The following is a 20,861-nucleotide window of genomic DNA, read 5'->3' on the forward strand; positions in this document are numbered from 1 at the left end:
ATTTTGAGACATGATCGAACTGGGATGGATATCTAGAAGGGCAAAGCATCAGTTTCTGTTGATGAAAGGGCTGGAAGGCATGGCCTGTGAGGACTGTCTGAGGCCACTGGGTTTGTCTTGGTTTGGAGAAGAAAACGCTGAGGGGCAATCTCATTGCTCTTTACAGCTTTCTGAGGAGGGGACATGGAGAGGAAGGTGCTGTTCTCATCTTGGGATCCTGTGACAGAATGCATGGCAGTGGTTCAAAGCTGCGTCAGGGAAGGTTCAGACTAGATATTAGGAAACACTTCTTTACCTCAGAGGCTGTTTGAAACACTGCAACAGGTTTTCTAGAGAGGTGGTTGATGCCCCAAGCCTGTCGGTCTTTAAGACGCATTTGGATAGTGCCCTCAATAATATACTTTAACTTTTGGTCAGTCCTGAAGTGGTCAGGCAGTTGGACTAAATGATTGTTGTAGGTCCCTTGCAACTGGAACTATTCTGTTCTATTGTCAAGTTTACAGACCAAGAAGTAATGTGTTCCAGTTCTGTTCCAGTGACTCCAAGTACCAGCTTCAGCCCAGCTACCCATGGCACTGCTCTGCCGCTGTGCAGGGATGAGTGTGAGGAACAGACCAGGAAACAGGCACTTCCCTCATCTTTTTGCTGCTGGGTAGAACAGGGCAGGTGGAGTAGGTGTGGTGGGATTTGTTCTTAAACTGGGGTGACAAGTAAGTGAATATTACTGTAGCCCTACTGCAAAAGCTGTCTTCTAGACTGCTGATAAAGCCCTCTGCTAAAAGTCTTTGGTTTTGGGTGTTGACTTGGGTGTCAAGGACTGGAGCAGAACTTGGCCTTTAAGTAACTTCTTAGTTGTTACATGTATAATCTCTCATAAGACTTTGAAATGTCATTTTTACTTTTTTACTATGTTTTTGTGTATATTTGCAGCTTCTAGAAGAGAAGAACATTCTTGCAGAGCAGCTACAGGCTGAGACAGAGCTCTTTGCAGAAGCTGAGGAGATGAGGGCTCGCTTGGCTGCCAAAAAACAAGAGTTGGAAGAAATTCTCCATGATTTGGAGTCCAGGGTTGAAGAGGAAGAAGAAAGAAACCAAATATTGCAGAATGAGAAAAAGAAAATGCAGGGCCATATTCAGGTATGCTTCTTGGTAACTGGAAATGGAAAAGCATAAAAACAGTACAGTTAAGGATGGGAAGATCCCTCAACATCTCTACAGCATGGAGGAGTTTAGCACCTTAACACCATGTGTGGAATAAAATAAACTTGAATTTTTTTCACTTGTCTTCCTGTGTTCAGTATGTTTAGCTTATTGTGGTCTCCAGGCATATGAGGGTGAGGAAAGAAAAAGAAAAGTCAAAATGCCCTGTTGGTAGCTATAGCATATGCAGATAGACAGTTAAGGGTAGCAAGCACTTTATAGTGGGGAGGATCCGGGAGTGACTGCATGGGGCTTACTTGCTTTCTTATAGAAACAAGGACTGATGGGATAATGTCACTTACAAGAGAAATGTTCCTTTTTTACTGAAATCCAGTGAATATCATGAAGAATATTCCTTCTTTAACTTTTATGAAACTAAGATAACTTCAACTCCAAGTTACTCGGGGTTTTTTTGTGAAAATCAGATGATTTAGATGCTTCCTTTTGCATAATGGGGACCTTGAAAAATGCAATACCTGAGAACTTACCTCTTTCAAAATATTCAAGGTACTTGAAGGGGAAGTAAACCACACATCTCTCACCTCTTGATGCCTTTAAGTGTCCATTAATATGTGGCTGAGAATCTTATTTAAAATTATAACTGAATAGAAGCATGATACATTACTGCTTTTCTAGTCGTATCTAGCTATTTGTGGCAATATGTGAACCATTTCAGCTGTAATAATGAGATCTAGATTCATACTTGAAATCAGGAGATCTGCTTCCTGTGGTGTCTCTTCCTAGACACTTATACTTTTACATTGGATGCCCTGTTCAGATGCAGTATGCTAGGAGGTCTTTGACATAAAGCCTGATCTGATTTATTTGTCATTAAGTACAATCCTTTATTTTATGTTCAGAATTAGGAAGGTGAAAGACTCTGAAGTGAGTGTATGCTTCATAGACAGCATATTTCAGCCAAAGCTGAAATACAGAGCCTAAAAAAAAAAATTCCATGTGTATCACATGGCCCTTAATTTCATTACCAGATCATTGATACTATAAATGAATAACAAAACAAATGCATTTTTAGTGTCAGTTAGGGCAGGTGGCTTTTCAAAATAATACATCTTTGTCACCAAGTTAAAAAAAAAAATTAACACATGGATAACCTGGAAAATGCACAGATGCATTTGCCTTTGTTCCCAGGACCTAGAGGAACAGCTTGATGAGGAGGAGGGAGCTCGACAGAAGTTGCAGCTTGAAAAAGTGACAGCTGAAGCTAAGATCAAGAAGATGGAAGAAGAGATCCTACTGTTGGAGGACCAAAATTCCAAATTTTTGAAGGTGAGACCAGTATGCATGGTGGAGATTCTGCACATAAGTAATAGTACTGCCAGGTGATAGTTCTCAAAACATTTGAGACTGCTGTTACATTACCTATAAAGTTTGTGCCTGAAGACTTGTGAGGTTTGAACAGGTTGAAGCTGAGACACTTAAAGATTGTTTTGAACTGACCTTCAAAAGAGAGGTATTTGTCATGCATTCTTTCCAATTTCATGAGTCTTCCAAATCTAAGAGCTGTAAACAGTGTTTATCATAGCTACTGTTGTTTGCAAACAGATTTCCAAAAGCGTACAGCAAATGCTGTCCTAAAACCAGGCCTCCTGTGTGTTAAATTCCATGTCTTACTTTCTTGGAAAACAAATGTTCATGTTTCTATACTATTCCCATTGATCCTTCATGTTGATAGGTCAGTCACTTGAAATAAAATCTTGAAATCCTCTATATGGATTTTGTATATTCAGTTATTTCTGCTGCTTAAAGACTCTTCAAATTTGTGTTTTAGAAGTGATTTGTTCTTCTTTCTCCTCACTAGGAAAAGAAGCTGATGGAGGATCGAATTGCTGAATGTACTTCTCAGCTGGCTGAAGAAGAAGAAAAGGCCAAAAACTTGGCCAAACTCAAGAACAAGCAGGAAATGATGATCACTGATTTGGAAGGTTTGTTCTTGCTACATTTGCTTATTAACAGCTTGGACATCATGCTAGAAAGAAATGGGTCACTTATTAAAAAGTATGCAGTATCTGGTCCGGTCTAAGTGTAACCTTATATGTAGATACCTTAATAACTGTTATTTTTATCTAAATCTTGACGGAAATTTATGTTGCTTGCAAGACTTGTTGCATCTGGCTTCTCCATCTTTCTCATGTTTAGCTTGTTAGGTTTTCATTTTTGAGAATCCATTTCATTTATAGACACTCCTAGAAATTCATGTTGTTACATGCATCCCTTAGTAACAAGGTAAAGCATCTGTCTCTTGGGAAGTTGCTACACTTTTCTATAATAACAGGTTAGAAAAACATATTTCTGGAAGAATGTTAGTAGGCCTTCATTAGACTTCAGATGTTTTTTGAATAAGCAAATCTGAGTTTTGCTTTTCTTAATGCTTTGTTTGTCTAAAATGTTTCCACTTCTTTGGCCATTTATTTTTAATTGTTTTGCCTGTGTTGTCACAGGCTAAACTAGCCCTATATGTAACCTTTCTTAATTTTTATGTTTTTTTTAAATCACTTATGGCTGTGAATAGCTATTGTGCAACATAAATAAACTGCCAAGTCAAAGTTGCAAAATATAAGGCAAAGTTGCTTTGTGTCCTAATTTGGAAATAGATTTTTCACTTACTGTGTTACGGCATGTCTTGCTACGTATTTTAAAACTGATGGGCTTATAGCAGAATACCAAAGTTTAAACTTATGTGTATAGGAAAGTATTGAACTAATAGGGATAGTAGGTGAATTGGTGTACCTTTTCTTTAAAAACTGTATTCAGAGACCTTAAGATGGGCATAAATAAGCTTTACTCACTGGAAAATAATACTTGAGTAGTTGTGTGCTTAAATCAAGACTAGTGTTTCTGAAGATACTTGACAGATGTGTTTGGTTATGGTACTGTTCCAAGACTCATGACCTTAGAAGTAGAAATTAAAGCTTAAATATAAGGCATGCAATTTCTTGGCTAGTAAAGCACAGTAAAATGATATTTGCTTTTGGAGATGATTCAAGAAGCCATTAAGGTCTCTCTGTTAGGGTCTTGGTACTGATAGGCACTGATGTTTGGGGAAAAAAAAAATCTCTAACTGAATTTACTTTGAACTTTCTCAATTACATGATTGGGTCTTATGACACTGTTCTAACTGTCACTCACCAGGAATATAATGTGAAAACAGAGGGAAAAGTGCTATTTTTTTTGAATGAGGAACTGTTTAGAGAAAAACAATGTTACTTTAGATGGTCTGGAAAATCTCAAATAGCCCTGGGTGGCTTTAAGAGATGACTCTTGAACATGGCTCCCTTTCCATGTAGAAGATGATGTCCTGATCCAGTAGCAGGCTTAGGAAAGGTGGGAGAGAAATCTCTGCACTGAGGATTCACAAAATATTGAACAAGTCTAACTCACGTTTAGGCTAATGGATGTAGAATTGTGCTAATGCTATGCTAAGCAAAACCTTGCTGTGACTTTAAAATATTTTACATACCTGGTCATTACCTAACTGTAAACAATGCAGCCAGTAACTATCTTGATCAGACAACAGGCAGATCAACTAAATGTGCTTTGTTGCTGTGGCACTGATAACTGGGTGATTTTCACAAAGAAATACCTTAGGGCAGGAGTATCTCAGCTACACAAGTAAATTACTGGAAGCTATCAGGGTTGCAAAGTCTTGCTAAATATCAATGGGATGTGAGTTAGTGGCACAGATACTTGCAAAACCGGTTTATCCAAGTTTTTTTTAAGTTATACTACCAGTTTATCCAAGTTTTCTTTAAGCTATACTATTTTCCAGTAGACCTTTTGGAATCTAGCCTAGCCCTTCCAAAGCTATGCAAGCCATCACTTTTTCCAGTCTGTAGTTGATATCAATTTTTGAATCTTGATGTCTGTGATTATCTGGCCTAGCAGCTCAAACAGCTGCTCTGTTAGATCCCACTCATTATTTTCTATCAAGATGAGGTTATGTTTCTGTTCCTTTATTTCAAACTTTTTTCTCCAGTCATTGAATTTTCTTGATTTTCTATCTAAATCATACAATTCTACTTTGCTATTTCATCTTTCCCAGTCAGCCTTGCAGCTGCAGATTGGAGAAAGAATTGACACAATATAAATTAAACTTCTTACCCTTCCTGCGACCCCATGGCTCTGCCCCTGAACCTTCTGAGGATGACAGGAAAAAAAGTGCATGTAAATATAATTCTTTGCTTCCTTAGAGCGCTTAAAAAAGGAGGAGAAGACCCGTCAAGAATTAGAAAAAGCTAAAAGAAAACTTGATGGTGAAACAACAGACCTACAGGACCAAATAGCTGAGCTGCAAGCCCAAATTGAAGAACTGAAGATCCAGCTGGCCAAGAAAGAGGAAGAACTCCAGGCTGCTCTTGCTAGGTCAGAGCACAATGGTGCTTACAACTACAGAAGTGTGATAGAAATCTGCTTTCCCAGACAGAATTTCAGTTGATTACAAACATATCAGAACTGAGAATGTTAAAGCAGAAGCCAGTTCATGTTTGTACTAGAGCATCCCTAGACACTTGTGCTATGCGTAGACATGACAAAAAATGTAATTCAATGTTTTATCAGCATTCTTGCTCTACAAAGCTGCAAAAAAAAAAAATTCACCAGGATATAGTAGTGTTTGGGCTCTGGAAGCTTTTTTTTTGTCTTGCACAGTTCAGCTTCAGAAGGGAAAAACATGTAATTCTTAATGAGCCTTCTTAACGGAGTACTTTCAATGATTGGGTAGGACAGACCTTATCAAGATTTGTGTGGTAGTCTTGCTGTCACACCTTATGATATCAGCTAAAGACCTTTTGTACTTTTTGAGTAATGATCTAGAATTTTGCGGGAAGGGAAAATTCTACAGGCGGTCCATTTTTGGGACAGTGTTGTGATCTACAAAATTGGAATACTTGAATGTAGACCTGAAAGTTTGATCATTCTGATAGTGCATCTGTAGTACCTGGGGCACTGTGCTTGTCAGGGTCTTGAGAATAACAGTAGTGGTTTTCTATCTATGAAGTTTTAAAAGGGCTATCTTATTCTAGTGGAAAAGTTAAGATATGGTTTATGTACATAATTTAAATAGTGCTAGACTGTTAGGAGAATAGATCTGAAGCTACAAAATATCATTAACTGTTGTACCTCTGTTTAACAGAGGTGATGAAGAAGCAGTTCAGAAAAACAATGCACTGAAAGTGATAAGAGAGTTGCAGGCTCAAATTGCAGAACTCCAGGAGGATCTTGAATCTGAGAAGGCATCACGCAACAAGGCAGAAAAACAGAAAAGAGATTTAAGTGAAGAGCTGGAGGCTTTGAAAACTGAACTGGAAGATACCTTGGATACCACTGCAGCACAGCAAGAGCTGAGGTAGGATCATATGTCTGTGTAAAAAGACACCATTAAAATTAATCTTTAATTTACAAAAGACTAAAATGTTGATTTTGATAACCCTTGATGCTCCCTCCAGGACTAAACGTGAGCAGGAGGTGGCTGAACTGAAGAAAGCAATTGAAGAGGAAACCAAAAACCATGAAGCACAGATCCAGGAAATCAGGCAGAGGCATGCCAGTGCCCTGGAAGAACTCTCTGAACAACTTGAACAGGCTAAAAGGGTGAGAGGAAAATGAATTACAGAAATAGCTTTTCTTCTTTAGGACTTTTTATAAGTACTGTAAGTGCTGTGGTACCTTCCACTAATACCTGCAGAGCTGTTATCCTGTATACATGCATAACAGTTGCAATTGAATCAAATACATCATGCTGGTTTGAATATATTGCAACTATTAGATAGTCTTGGTATCTATCTGAAAAGTGTCCATTAGACTTGGAAATGGCACACCTAGACATAAACCATGTAGTACTTCTCTAGGAATTCTCCAGCAGTCCACATGCTTATTTGGTGAAAAGCAGTTCTCTGCGTAAGTGAACTGCAGAATGCTTCCAAATAAGGTAATTGTAATGTCGGCACTCAGAAATAATGAACTGTGAGTGCAGGTAACATGAAAGTTCTTCCAGCCACTCCTAACTTCATGCTTGTACTGTGACCTCCAGTGCTCGGTATCTGTGGGTTTTCTTGCCAATTTACACAGCTATATTCTGTTCTCTGGTAACCACCACCAGAACAGGCAGGAGGAAGCACACCTGGATAGCAGGATTCCTACTAAGGTAGCTTGAGTGTCTGGTTCAAAAGTAGAATTATTCCAACACTGCCAAAAAAAAAGTTTAGTTTGTGAAATTATAGTTTTGGTCGTTCATGAATGTATGTGTGGACAGTTCATATACTGTAGTAATATTTTTATGTAGGGAATACTTCACAAGCTTCCTTAGAAGTGAGAAACATAGTAGTTTAAGCTGGTGGAAATCATAGTTTATTCACCTGAAGATCTTGTGCATGTGTTCTCCTTATTCATTAAGTATTCTCAATAAGAGCATGAAAAGATGGAAAAATACCATGCAATCTTAAACAAAGGCCCTGTGATGAGATTATGTCAGTTCTGGTAATGCAGTAAGAATAGTACTTAAACATCCCTTATGGCAATTACTATTTTTTTAAAAAGGTTTTTGACAAATGTCAATGCAGTGATGAAAAGTGCTTTGTTGTGCACTTCCAGGCTGCTATGCCTACTAAAATCAGGGCAGCTTTAGTTGATATCTTTTCTTTTATTTCTGTGAGATGAGCCATGCTGATCTGTTAATGGGCACATTCTTTCCTACTTCAGTGCTACTCAAACAGTAATTTTACAGCACTGACATCCCAGATCTTCTTGAATTCATAGAAGTATCTTCTGGTCCCCACTGTTGCCTGTGATATCTGAGAGTGGAATAACTTGTGTTAACTTAGTCTTTGGCTAACATACACAGAATGTTACATGGCAGCATTTTAAACACTCCCTACTTAGAACTTGCTGAGTGCTTGTTTTGTCTTTGAACTTGTCAACCTGATTTGCTGGACTGAATATTTTTTTAGCAGAAAACTTTATTCATATGTAACAAAGTGTTGAATTTCTTTCCTTTTTGTCTTTCCTAGTTCAAAGCAAATCTTGAAAAGAACAAGCAAGGCCTAGAGTCCGACAACAAGGAGTTAGCCTGTGAAGTGAAGGTACTACAGCAGGTCAAGGCAGAGTCTGAACATAAGAGGAAGAAGCTTGATGCTCAGGTACAAGAGCTAACTGCTAAGGTCACAGAAGGCGAAAGACTGAGGGTGGAGTTGGCGGAGAAAGCTAACAAGCTGCAGGTAAGGCTGTACGGAAGTACTAAACTGCTGAAAAATAGGCAAGAAACTGAAAGTGTTAACCATATGCGGAAATGCCTAAGAGAAATGACTTTCAAAAAGCCAGCTAGATCTACAGGAACTGGGCCTCTCTAATGTGGGAGGTGTCCTCAGTCATGCCCTCTCATGTACTTGAGGGGCCTTAAAGTGGTGATTTGCCTCAGGTGGAGATAGCTGGACAGCCATGGCGTTAGTCCTGAACTTTTTGGGCTATGTGAGAATTATAGTGGCTTTTAAATCTGTGGCTATCCATCCTGGAGACCAAATCCTGTAGGAGGCTCTGCACAGGGAAGCTGCTCACAGCTGGCCTACAGATTTTTGGCTTGGATAGGGAATTGCGTAGATAGGGCTGAGCTCATTTGTAAGTGTGAGCAAAAATGTACTGATTGATGGTGCTTCCATTAGGTTTCCTTTTGTGCTTCAAAACTGGGTGCCTGGCAGATAGGGATTGCAAGTAAAGGCCCATTTTTCTGGGAAATGGAGAAAATAGGCAAAATGCAATCAGGGCTGACTTTTAAACTACAGTAACGAGTACTTTAGGTAAATCAAGCTGAAGTACTTCAAAAAGGGAATGGGCCAGTTCTTTTCAGAGGAAGCTTTCAGGCAGCCTCTCACTGTATGTAAAAGTAGTATAGCCTAAAATAGCAAGAGTTGGCACCTGGCAGTAAGCTTTTTTCTTGTAGTGATGCTTTAAACCTCGCTGTCACCCTGATAATCCTTGAATTAATGGTCCCATAAAAATATATGATCTTATAAATAAAAAATAGCATTGAAGTATGAATGCAGATATTGGAATGATGTGCTCTGCTCATAACTCTTGCTATGTTGTACCACTTAAGTTCAAGACTGACATCCAACTTGAAGTTTCTAGCCAGACTTCAATATTTTTAGCTTGTTGTATCTCTCTATTGGGATCTATTGTTGTCTTGCCATACCTGGAATTCGTTGAGGTTTTCTGTTCTGCAGTTCCAGCTCCCAGTGGGATGTAGGCTTTGAGTGAGTCAACTGCATGTTGTTACCTTTAGTCTGCCTGCTTTGCAGAACGAGTTGGATAATGTGTCAAGTCTCCTGGAGGAAGCAGAGAAGAAAGGCATCAAGTTTGCCAAGGACGCGGCTAGTTTGGAATCTCAGCTTCAGGATACACAGGTGTGTGCAATGAAGCTTGAACTTTGCACTGAAGCTTCGTTCCTCATTGAAATGCTAACTGCATAACAGAAAATACATTTTCATTCATGGTTTGGAAAGTCCCTTGGGTAGAAACTGTAATTCTTATTGAAGTCTAGTGAAATGTGATGTATAATGATTCTGCAGCTACATGTGGAGCCAATTTTTCATTATCTAAGATTCACTACTTGATAGACTGTACCCTTTCAGTTTCTCTTTTATACCTTAGTGTCTGTAGGAGATAAGAATTAAGTCAAAAAAACCTTTCCTTGTTAATGTAAATAAGGTCCTTGGGGTATATGAAAGGCACTAAGGACAATACCCTGTCTTGTACTGCCAGTGTTTGGTTTTGAGTTAAATAATGCAGCTTTATGCATGTATTCATCACTTAAATATAATCTTTTTCCCCCCTGCATAAAAATGCTAATGATGACTACTTGAATAATGTTAATCACAATTGGAGAGGTCTGAGAGGAAGAGGATGGGGGAGAGGGGGGGTGGTGGTTACACCTTTCATTAGTTTCTGTTATAACAGAAGTTTCAGCTGCCAAATTACAGCTGTCTTTAAACTGACCTTTGTATTTAAGCAATGCCACAAAACTTGGAAGCAAGCTGCCATTGCAGGGTTTGCTGTTATATGTTCTTCACGGGTGGTTTAAAATAGGTACTCTATGTGCTTGTCTGAAAGAAGAAAAATAAATTTTGAAGGTGACTTCTGTGCTCGTCTCTTTAAAGAAGGAAAAGTATTGTCCATTAACTTCTAGAACAGGCAATGGCATGGATTGCCTGATCAGAAACATGCTTTATAAAGGGTTAAGTGTGCCCAAATTGGATGATCAGTGCCTTTTTGAAAACCCAAGTTACAGGTGTCTTCATAAGCATGTCATTGTACAAAAATGGTGTGAGAAAAATAATCAAACCTGAAACTCCATATAGAGTAATGGAGGGTCGTAGCCCAAGGCCATGGTTAACACACTGTGAACCGAACTGAACTTTGAATATGCCTGTTTGTGTAACAGGAGCTGCTGCAGGAAGAAACCCGCCAGAAACTCAACCTGAGCAGTAGGATTAGGCAGCTGGAAGAGGAGAAGAACAACCTGCAAGAGCAGCAGGAAGAAGAGGAGGAGGCCAGAAAGAACTTGGAGAAACAGATGCTCGCCTTGCAGTCACAGGTAAGCTGTTGTAAATGACAGGACTTCTGTAAGGCCTATTTACTGCAGGTGAGATGAATTGATGTCCTGAACCTCTCAGAAAAATATAATGTAATTTGCATATCTGCAATATAGATTTCAGAATAAAATTTCATGTGGTCTTTCTCCATTGCAATAATGACTAGTACAGCTATCTGCAATGGGCAGGACTTTCCCCTACTTAGTAGCCTGCTGGCTCACAGTTTTTGTGTTAATTTAGCTATCAATAACATCTATTTCTGGTTTTGTATTTTGGACCTGATGCCTGCCTTTCCTTCTCATGATGCACTAAGGAATATTATTTTCTTTTATTAAATTTCAGTTGGCTGATGCTAAGAAAAAGGTAGATGATGACTTGGGAACCATTGAAGGCTTGGAGGAAAATAAGAAGAAATTATTGAAGGACGTGGAGTCCTTAAGCCAACGCCTAGAGGAGAAGGCAATAGCTTATGACAAACTGGAAAAGACAAAGAATCGCCTGCAGCAAGAGCTGGATGACTTGATGGTAGATCTAGATCATCAGCGCCAGATTGTTTCTAACTTGGAGAAAAAGCAGAAGAAGTTTGATCAGGTAGTCTAGTCTCCTATCATCTTGTTGCTTTCTCTGATTTTTTCAAATGGCATCTTGTTTATATTGTTACTGCATAAATGAGCTTTCTATAAAGAAGGGGCTGGCTAGAGTACTGTGGTTATTGATAAATCTTTCCTGAGCAACTTGGCCTTTGTTAAGAGTAACTTGTCACTTATAATTTCAGTGAGCTAAATGCCAGCTTTGACTCTTGATAGATCAAATAATAAGCTAGTTATATACAAAAAAGAAATTATATTGGAACAAAAACTTAAGAGTATTATTGTAATCCCTCAAGATAGACTAAAGATGTGAAGACTGAAAGATGAAAGTAATAGAAAACTTATTTAATCTTTATTAGTTGCTTTCTTTCCTCATCTCATCCCAGAGTAGCTGTGCCTGTTTTCTTACTAGCACTTTGCTCAAGATGGAAAGACTAGACAGCTTCCAAAGGCCAGTTAAACTTAGAGCGTTAACCACTTCATTGACCATAACACCTGAGGCAGGAAGGACCTGATTATAGAATTTGAGATGGATTAATGATTTTTCTTATGTTCAGATGCTGGCAGAAGAAAAGAACATTTCTGCCAGATATGCAGAGGAAAGAGATCGTGCTGAAGCAGAAGCAAGGGAGAAGGAAACCAAAGCACTGTCTCTGGCTCGGGCTTTGGAAGAAGCCCTGGAAGCTAAGGAGGAATTTGAAAGGCAGAACAAACAGTTGCGTGCAGATATGGAAGACTTAATGAGCTCTAAAGATGATGTGGGCAAAAATGTAAGTATGTTTCCACAATGTGTTTTGTTATATGCTGCATAGGGAATAACACAGGAAAACTCTCTGGCTGGAGAAGTGTATTTGACACAAAAATGGAACTTTTTGAAGCTGATTTATAACCCAAAATTCTGGATGAATTAATGCTCAGAATAAAGGGATGGTCTTTATTAACAGCCCTCTTCAAAAGATGTGAAGACATGGAGAGCAGAAGTTGCTGGCCAGATGACTAATGGCACCTGCACTAGATTTAAGAGCTTGTCTTATTGCTACTTTTTTCTCTGTGACATTGCACAGCTCATCTCTTCGATCATCTGCATAGATGTTTGTTGGGTTCTCTTAATACAGACTTAGAGATGCTGCTCGGCCCGTTCTGATTCATTGTCCAATTTGGAGCGTCACAAAACGTAGCGTACTGTGTTCATGTAATGTCTTATTTTGCTGTTAATAACTGCCAATGTTGAGATATCTGAAGGAGAGGGTCTGATTAATGTTTGTGACTTAGGTCCATGAACTGGAGAAGTCAAAAAGAACTTTAGAGCAACAGGTTGAAGAGATGAGGACTCAGCTTGAGGAACTGGAAGATGAACTGCAGGCCACAGAAGATGCTAAGCTTCGTTTGGAGGTGAACATGCAAGCTATGAAAGCCCAGTTTGAGAGAGATCTGCAAGCCAGAGATGAACAGAATGAAGAGAAAAAGAGGATGCTGGTTAAACAAGTACGTCTGTGTTACCGTACTTCATGGTGAGAGGGGTGTGAAGATCTTTTGCCAAAGCTCTGTGGCTTTGGTGATAACTTGCTATGCGAAAAATAAAACTCTTGCTTGAAGTTCCCATCCTATAGAAATCCCAAGCACTGATCTTTACAAACAACAGAATAGGTCTTATTGAGAACTGGCCACTGTCAGCTGTTAGTGTTAGTCTGCTACTGAGGGGCCTCAAAAACACTCAACTTGCAAGCAGAGGTTTGGCTATTGCTGTGTGGGTGTATTTCAAGGAAAGGCATATGTTATTTGGACTTTCAAGCCCGTACTATTTGATGTACAGGAATAAATCCACGGATGTGGATAGACTGAAAGACTGTAATTAAGTGAACAATTTCCTAAATGAAAATCGTAGCAAAGATTCCAGATTTGCCAGACTTGAGAATTCTAGTAACACAAAGCAGATCAGAAGAGACTCAATAAATGCCTTTAAAATTTCATGCATGTAAGAGGAGGTGGTTCTAAATTAACATTAAGCTTTGAGGAAAAAACACCCAATATTTCAAAATTTATCAGAAGAAAACAAAAATGTATAATTACTGAGAATCACCAATATAGAGATCTCTTAGAACTAAACGTGGCCTGGAGGCCTTTTGAAGTTCACCGAAATGCAAAATTGCTGTTATCTTCCACTGGGCAAGAACTCTTGACCTAGCATGAGGAGGGAGGCTTGCTTCAAAACAAAATATATCTTTCATGTTAGTAACCTGTGGCATTTCTGGCTCAGTTTTATTTTTGCTTAAGTTTGGCTTAGTTTGCATTGACTTGCTGCTTACACAATTTTCTGTTTTCTTTTGAAAAAAATGACGTTGGTGTATAAAAGCTAGTAGCACAGCTGTTTCAAAGGGAACAGTTTAGTTTTTTTTCTTGAGAAAATGAGGTGATTCTACTTATTTTCCTCTTAGTGGTTCAATTGGAAATAGTGACATCTGCCCTAGGGTGATACCTAAACCTGGATAGATGTGCTGGGCAAGAAGTTGATCACTAAGTAGCTGAACAGATGAAATGGAAATGTTTCAGAAGCTGAGTTATTGTCTTTGGTTTCCTTTTTGTCAGTTCAGAGATCTCTGCTTCCAATTTGTGGATTTGTTTTTGCCATTGGCAGTATCTTCCCATGTAGCTTGCATTCTGTAGTCTTTTCCAATTGAGTAATGTTAATTCTGCTCTGCAAAGGCCTTTAGGAGTCACCGATGGTTTTGTTAGGATTTTGCGTTTGCTCCATTCCTAGAACTGAGCCTGTTAAATGCCTTGATTGCACAGGTGCGAGAGCTGGAGGCAGAACTGGAAGATGAGCGCAAACAGAGGGCTCTTGCTGTGGCAGCCAAGAAGAAAATGGAGATGGATCTGAAAGACCTGGAAGGTCAGATAGAAGCTGCAAACAAAGCTCGAGATGAAGCAATCAAACAGCTACGTAAGCTCCAGGTAGGCCCAGCTAATCAACTGAGCTGCTGTCTCTCCTGGTGACAGTCTGTCAAGGGTGTTGCTTTTCATTACATACTTTTGTAGCTTGAAGGCAAAAGGAGTATCAAGCTTGGCCATGCTGACATATGTCACAGTGTATCTGGTCTGAACTTATCCTCTGCTCAAAACTCCTCTCATTGTTTTTGTCGGTAAGGAGTTAAGATTGGTCCCCCATGGACTACTTCTTTTCAGTAGTCATCTTTTTCTTTATTTCAACACTTTGGTAAGGATTTATTGAGTATTGCTTTCTAGGCTGCATTTTTAAAATTTATCATTGTTTGAATTTCCTGATTTGAGCTCAGCTCTTGCTTGACTGCTGCTTCCTCAAGTTGTTGAACTTTTTAAGGTGTTTTCAGCCAAAAACGCTCCAGAGAAAAGGGAGGAGTAAATCTTAGTTGCCTTTAAAAGAGCTCCAAGATGCCCATTCTTTTTAGTTTGGCAAGAAAAAACAGTCCTTGTGTCAAGCATTTATTTCCCATTCCCAGAAAAGTATTCAACATTTGGTAGAGTTCAATTTTGCCAAAAATTTTCAGTGCCATTGCCCAAAGCTGCAGGAGAATCAGACCATGGCAAGACCATGCAAAGCATACGGCAAATTAAATTGCCTTTCTGCCCTCCTCACTTTATTCTTTGGCAATCCTACTTCAACTGAATGAGGGCAATTCTGGAACTGAGCCCTGGATGAAAAGGGAGCATAGGTTAAAGCAAGAAATGCTGGTCCCTAGCAGTACCCCGCTCCTCTAGTCCAAGAGGACAGGACAGCTAAAGAGTTCATATCTGATCTCTGTACACTTTCATACAAGCACCTGAAACAAGTGGTCTCGTGACTGGAGGTGTTCTAAATTCTAAATACAACTTAAATGCAGTTTCTCCAACTTTCTTACTCTTTTAGCATCTAAAGTCAGACTTGTGCAGATTAAGATCTCAGTCTGCGTTAACAGAGTTTCTTAAGGGAAGCATAAATATGTGCTTCTAGGTGTGCAAAATGGTGCATTGGGTTACTTCTGCACTAAGAATAGTTTCTTACCTTGCATACTTGTAGTAAGTTTGGGGTTTTTTTGTCAATTTAAGCAAATTTTAACAAGTCATTCCAGGAGCTTTACCTCTCCATAAGTTTCATGACAAATGTAATTGAGCATCGCTAATAGAGAGTTTTTTCCTACAAGAAATATACCAGAGAGATGAGGTGAAGTCTTACAATGTGATATTTCTGACAAGGAATTGAGTGATGGAAACGTGAGAAAATGAAGCTTTACTATGAAAATAAGAACTGAAAATGCATTTAAGTGGAATGCAGCCACTTTGGGAGGAAGGTCTTGCCTCTTAAGGGCCAAAATGCTTCCGAGCTACTAATAAATCTTGTGATTGTCCTGATGCAGCATGGTTTTTTCTTTCCTCTGCTTTCCAACTGCAGGCTCAAATGAAAGACTACCAGCGGGAGCTGGAAGAAGCCCGTGCATCCAGAGACGAGATCTTTGCACAGTCCAAAGAGAGTGAAAAGAAGCTCAAAGGTCTCGAAGCAGAAATACTTCAGCTCCAAGAGGTGAGACTGAAATCCAAGAAATTTGTTTTTCTTGCTAGAGTAAGGCAAAGATCAGAGAGTAAAAGAAATAAAAAGCAATCTAGTGAGAGAACTTTCTCTTCTCCCCTGCCCCAGATCATTAGTGAACTTCTATGGCTTTGTAGGAATCATTCTAGTGGTCTGGACTTCATTTCTCTGCCTGGGTAGCAGGAAAGCTTTACTACTGCTTAAACAGATTTGAGGTCTCACTAAAATTTACAAAGTGGTTTGAGAGTCTCTGAAAGGTGCAGTGGACGTTGTCAGCACGAAAACTGACTATTGGAAATCTATAAAAACCTAACAATCTCTCCAGTACCTTAGTGGAGCGTTGAAGTCTGTGAAGGTTATTGCTCTGCCCTCTGACGTCCTCATCCCTTTCTCTTATGGGCACATGTTCCCTCGTTGTTGGCAATTGATGCAAGAACTCTAAGTCCTGCGATGTATCACTTACCTCCCGTTATCTCCTTGATCTCCCACAAGGTCAGACATCAGCAGAATTGCCTTGTGTGAGAGACTGCCTCTTCTTTTTCTTTTCCCCTCTATTAGCTGCAGACCAGTTTGAAGCAATCGCTCAGATATCACTGCACTTATTGTTTGAGCCTTTACAGATAACCTGTGACTTACTAGAGCTGGTCCATGTCATTCTTTTGTGAACATCAAACTTTTCAGTCTTGCACTTGCAGTTCATTTAATTGTCCTTCTTGACAAATACTTGGGTGTTTCTACCACTTAATACAGTTTTATAATATGAAATTCAGTGCTGTTTTATACTGTTATGCTAAAGCTTTTATTTTCTGTATTTTGCTTGCATTCATGCTGTGTACTGTGTAAGAACCTAAAAAATTTACTTAAGTTAGTGCCCACTTTATGCTGAATGTGTTTATTAGAGCATGTGACAGAATGCTTTTCTCCTGCTGGTTAAGGCTTGAATGTTACTGATCTTCACAGATTATTTTTTTTTTTCCTTTGTGCAAGGAACACTTCAGGGACAGGCAAAAGTAAATCCATTGTAGTCATATGGCAATTAAGGGTGGGAAATATCAAGATGATGTGTCCCACTAGCTTCTACAGCTGTGGCTTCTGCTTATCCATTAAAAGACCTCAGGGATATCACCCTTCACAGCATCTTCCAGAAGTTATTAGAAGGCTAGATGGTTTGCAGAAGTTTTGAGATTCCTAATGCTGTAATGAACCTTTTTCCTAAAACCTTCACAGGAGTTTGCTGCGTCTGAAAGAGCCCGTCGTCATGCTGAGCAAGAAAGGGATGAATTGGCTGATGAGATTGCAAACAGTGCTTCGGGAAAGTGAGTCATCAAATGTATTAATGGTGCATCTGAAGAACTTCAGGCACCAGCAGCTGTAGTTCTCAGTAGTCTGCTTGCAAATTCTGTATTGACCTGTCTTCATGATAAAAATTTCTTCTTGTTATGAAAAGAATTGCTGACACAGTAGGTTTTCATGACAATTTGCAATGCCTAAAGTATCAGATGCAAACTAACCGGTAGTTTTGTATGAGATCTCAACATGTCTTGACCCAAATACTTCCTTTCTAGGTCAGCGCTGCTGGATGAGAAGCGCCGGCTGGAAGCTCGTATTGCACAGTTGGAGGAAGAACTCGAGGAAGAGCAGAGCAACATGGAGCTTCTCAACGAGCGGTTCCGAAAGACCACGCTGCAGGTGAATCCTTTGTCGGTGATGCCGTAGGGGCGATTTGTGTTTCAGTGTGCAGTTAAGTGAAGACTCTGAATAGCACCAAATGATCTTCTATTCTTCTCCTCTGAAAGGTTGACACACTTAATTCTGAGCTAGCTGGGGAGCGAAGTGCTGCCCAGAAGAGTGAAAATGCACGGCAGCAGCTGGAAAGGCAGAACAAAGAGTTGAAAGCCAAGCTGCAGGAACTGGAGGGATCTGTGAAGTCTAAGTTCAAGGCAACAATTTCTACTCTAGAAGCCAAGATTGTGCAGCTAGAAGAACAGCTGGAGCAGGAAGCTAAGTAAGAAAAAAAAACAAACCACAAAGCCCAAACCTGTTTACCTGTGTTTGCTCTGTCAGCTGAATGTCTGAAATCTCCATACCTTAAGTTTTTGTAGGGCTGAGATGTAAGCTTACAGCATGGGCATTAGGGTTTATTATCTGGAAACCTACTGTTTAGGGGACACACTTTAACAAGACAGCTGTAAAGTAACTGGGGTTCAAAGTTTCAGAATCTGTTTGCTCCCTACCTGAAACTGCCAAATTAACTCTTGAAGTTAACCAGGTGAATATGCTGACTGGTAGTCCCAGGATTCACAAGGTGCTGCGGAAGTTTCTTGAGACAGGATGAAACATCCCCTTGAGACACCTGATCTCTTTGGTGAGAGGAAGCAAGTTGAACAGCTTAGGTGTCACAGCTCAAGTTGAGATAAATCCTGTGCTCTGCAGAAGTCTTTCTGCAGTGAGGTCTTCCTTGCCATCTTGGTCCTCCAAATGCTTTTTTCTTTTTAATTAGTTCCTCCCAGAATCTGAAGATGGACTGTTTTACCATCATCTCCAGTCTTTTTGTGCTTTTGGCTCTGTGGGAGAACCGTGTTAGTGGTTAGCAATAACTTTAAAGCTGCTCTCTTCAATCTCATTGTGAGGAAGCACCTTTTTATCCCTCTTTTCAGCCTGCATACCGTACTCATATTGCTCCAGTGCTAAGACTTGAAGTTTTCAAAGCTGCATCCCAGCCTACCACCAGCATGCTAAAACTACATCGCTTCTGTTGATGGTGGCAGGCATGTTAAGAGGACTTAAGTATCAGTTACAGAATGAGGCAAGAGCCTTTCAGAAAGGACAGATCTGGTGTTCCCAGCCTTCAAGTCCTGAGACAAATTATGTTTTTTGATTATTCTAGGGAGAGAGCAGCTGCTAACAAATTGGTCCGTCGTACAGAGAAGAAATTGAAAGAAGTCTTCATGCAGGTGGAGGATGAGCGTCGACATGCAGACCAGTACAAGGAGCAGGTAGGTGGAAGGGCTTAGCTTTTGAGGCCTGTTTCTCAGAAAAGACAAATAAAACCATACCTTGAGTAGAAAGGGCTTGTTAAAAAGCGTTTTAAGGAAAAGATCTAAGGGAATCTGATCTCGATGACTAAACCACTGGAGCAGTTCCCAGCAGTCAGAACCTCCCCATGTTAGCTCTGCTGTGATGGGCTGTTATGCATCCTGGTCTCCCAGACCCAGGAGCTCTGCAGTGTTTCCAGGAGTCCAGGCTGGAGTCTGCAGTGAGGCTGACGGTTCCACTCCAGCTGGGGTGGTCAGGGAGGACAGGGTGTTAGCGAGCCCCCAGTCGTGGGGTTGCAGCTGTCTGGTTTGATCCTGAGTACCTGGTTTTGTATTTTAGATGGAAAAGGCAAATGCCAGAATGAAGCAGCTCAAACGCCAGCTGGAGGAGGCTGAAGAGGAAGCCACACGTGCAAATGCTTCCCGACGTAAACTTCAGCGTGAGCTGGATGATGCCACAGAGGCCAACGAGGGCCTGAGCCGGGAGGTCAGCACCCTGAAAAACAGGCTAAGGTAAGTGGCAGCAGTAGCGGTGCGCAGGGGTTTATCAGAGCCCTTGTGTGCCCCAAGACCGTTTCCATAATGCATCCTCGGGGAGCACCCAGCTGTGGAACTGCAGAAACAGAACCCCTAATGTTAGGGAATGGGTCAAACTGGAGCCCGCTGGGAACTGCTTACCAAGTCTGGTGGTGATAACAAGGAAGCCACCAGACCACAGGGATATTCCTGACAACTCTTGGGCCTGAACTCTTCAGAGCTCACATTGGCAGGTTCCCTGGGGTTGCCAGTTCAACCCAGCCATAGGTACATGTGACAGAGGAGACAGCTTAGTCATGCTTTTCCAGCGGTCGGTGCTGATCCCTTCTTTCCTGACCCACTCCGGTGGGAGTGTTTCAGCATTTCCCTTGAGAGCAGGCCTTTGAGATCAAGGTCTGTATGAAGTATGGGTAGGAGTCAGCAGCAGTGAGGCTGCTGCAGAACAAAAGCCATCTCCAGAGGTAGAGAGTGGCTGAGCTGGTTGGCTTGCAGGAACGGCAGGAGGGGTGCAGTGCGGTGCTTCACAAACAAGCAGTTAAATTTTTGGGGTTTTTTTGAGAACCCACTCTGTTCAGTACTTGGTCGGTGCTCGGTGCTCATACAGAGACAATATTTGAAGTGACTTGGCCTTGGGCCAAGGAGGAACACCAGAGTCTCAGAACATGCACAGCGTGTTGGCCCCTTGGTCAGAGCAAGAGAGGCTTTCAAGACACCGCGTGTGAAATTTCCCCCGTGGGCAGCCTAGAGCTGCACTGCCGCATTTCCCCGCTGTTCCATTCAGTTGGGAGGTCTTGCAGGGGCAGCCACCAGGACTGGGGCTGCGAGCGAGGCATTGACCCCTCAGCAATCACTGCTTGCTGCTTGTTCACAGGAGAGGGGGGCCCATCACCTTCTCCTCGAGTCGATCCGGGAGACGCCAGCTGCACATCGAAGGGGCCTCGCTGGAGCTCTCGGATGACGACGTGGAGAGCAAAGGCAGCGATGTGAACGAAGCGCAGCCGGCCCCTGCTGAGTAGAGCCCCGTCACGCCGTTTGCATGCAGAGACCTACACGATAGTCGGCAGGAGGAGGAGGAGGACTTTCCTGACCACCGAACTGCCTTGTGGCCGTAAATCTGCCTTACGAAATGTTGGCATGCTACAAGGTTACTTATCATAGGTCAACTATGTCTTAAGGCTCTCCAGCCTCTCCATACTGTACCCTGCTTCAGATATAGGTACAACTGCTTTTTTATATCTAGTAAACAAAACAGGATCGTCTCTGTTCAGTGCATCTATTTTCCAGATAGTCATTGTAAAGCCATTTTATAAAGCATCATGTGAAGGATGAAACTTTTTTTTTTAAAAAAATCAATACAGAA

At 40.8% G+C, this 20,861-nt stretch overlaps 1 protein-coding gene across 1 annotated transcript; it reads left to right on the forward strand.

Moving 5' to 3' along the window:
* Nucleotides 1–930: 930 nt before the first annotated feature.
* Nucleotides 931–20,836, forward strand: LOC104155352 (myosin-10; the record flags this gene model as incomplete). Its single annotated transcript, XM_009708315.1, has 20 exons — nt 931–1,137; nt 2,350–2,487; nt 3,020–3,143; nt 5,409–5,580; nt 6,350–6,562; nt 6,663–6,807; nt 8,223–8,429; nt 9,507–9,611; nt 10,649–10,801; nt 11,142–11,390; nt 11,947–12,159; nt 12,662–12,874; nt 14,180–14,341; nt 15,795–15,923; nt 17,157–17,245; nt 17,495–17,618; nt 17,726–17,934; nt 18,817–18,925; nt 19,305–19,477; nt 20,373–20,836. Coding segments are annotated over 20 exons (3,279 nt in total), but the record flags the coding sequence as incomplete, so codon positions are not given.
* Between the last annotated feature and the right edge of the window lie 25 nt (nt 20,837–20,861).

This window comes from Cariama cristata, unplaced genomic scaffold (assembly GCF_000690535.1).
Source record: "Cariama cristata isolate BGI_N322 unplaced genomic scaffold, ASM69053v1 scaffold10919, whole genome shotgun sequence".
Classification (NCBI taxonomy): domain Eukaryota; kingdom Metazoa; phylum Chordata; class Aves; order Cariamiformes; family Cariamidae; genus Cariama; species Cariama cristata.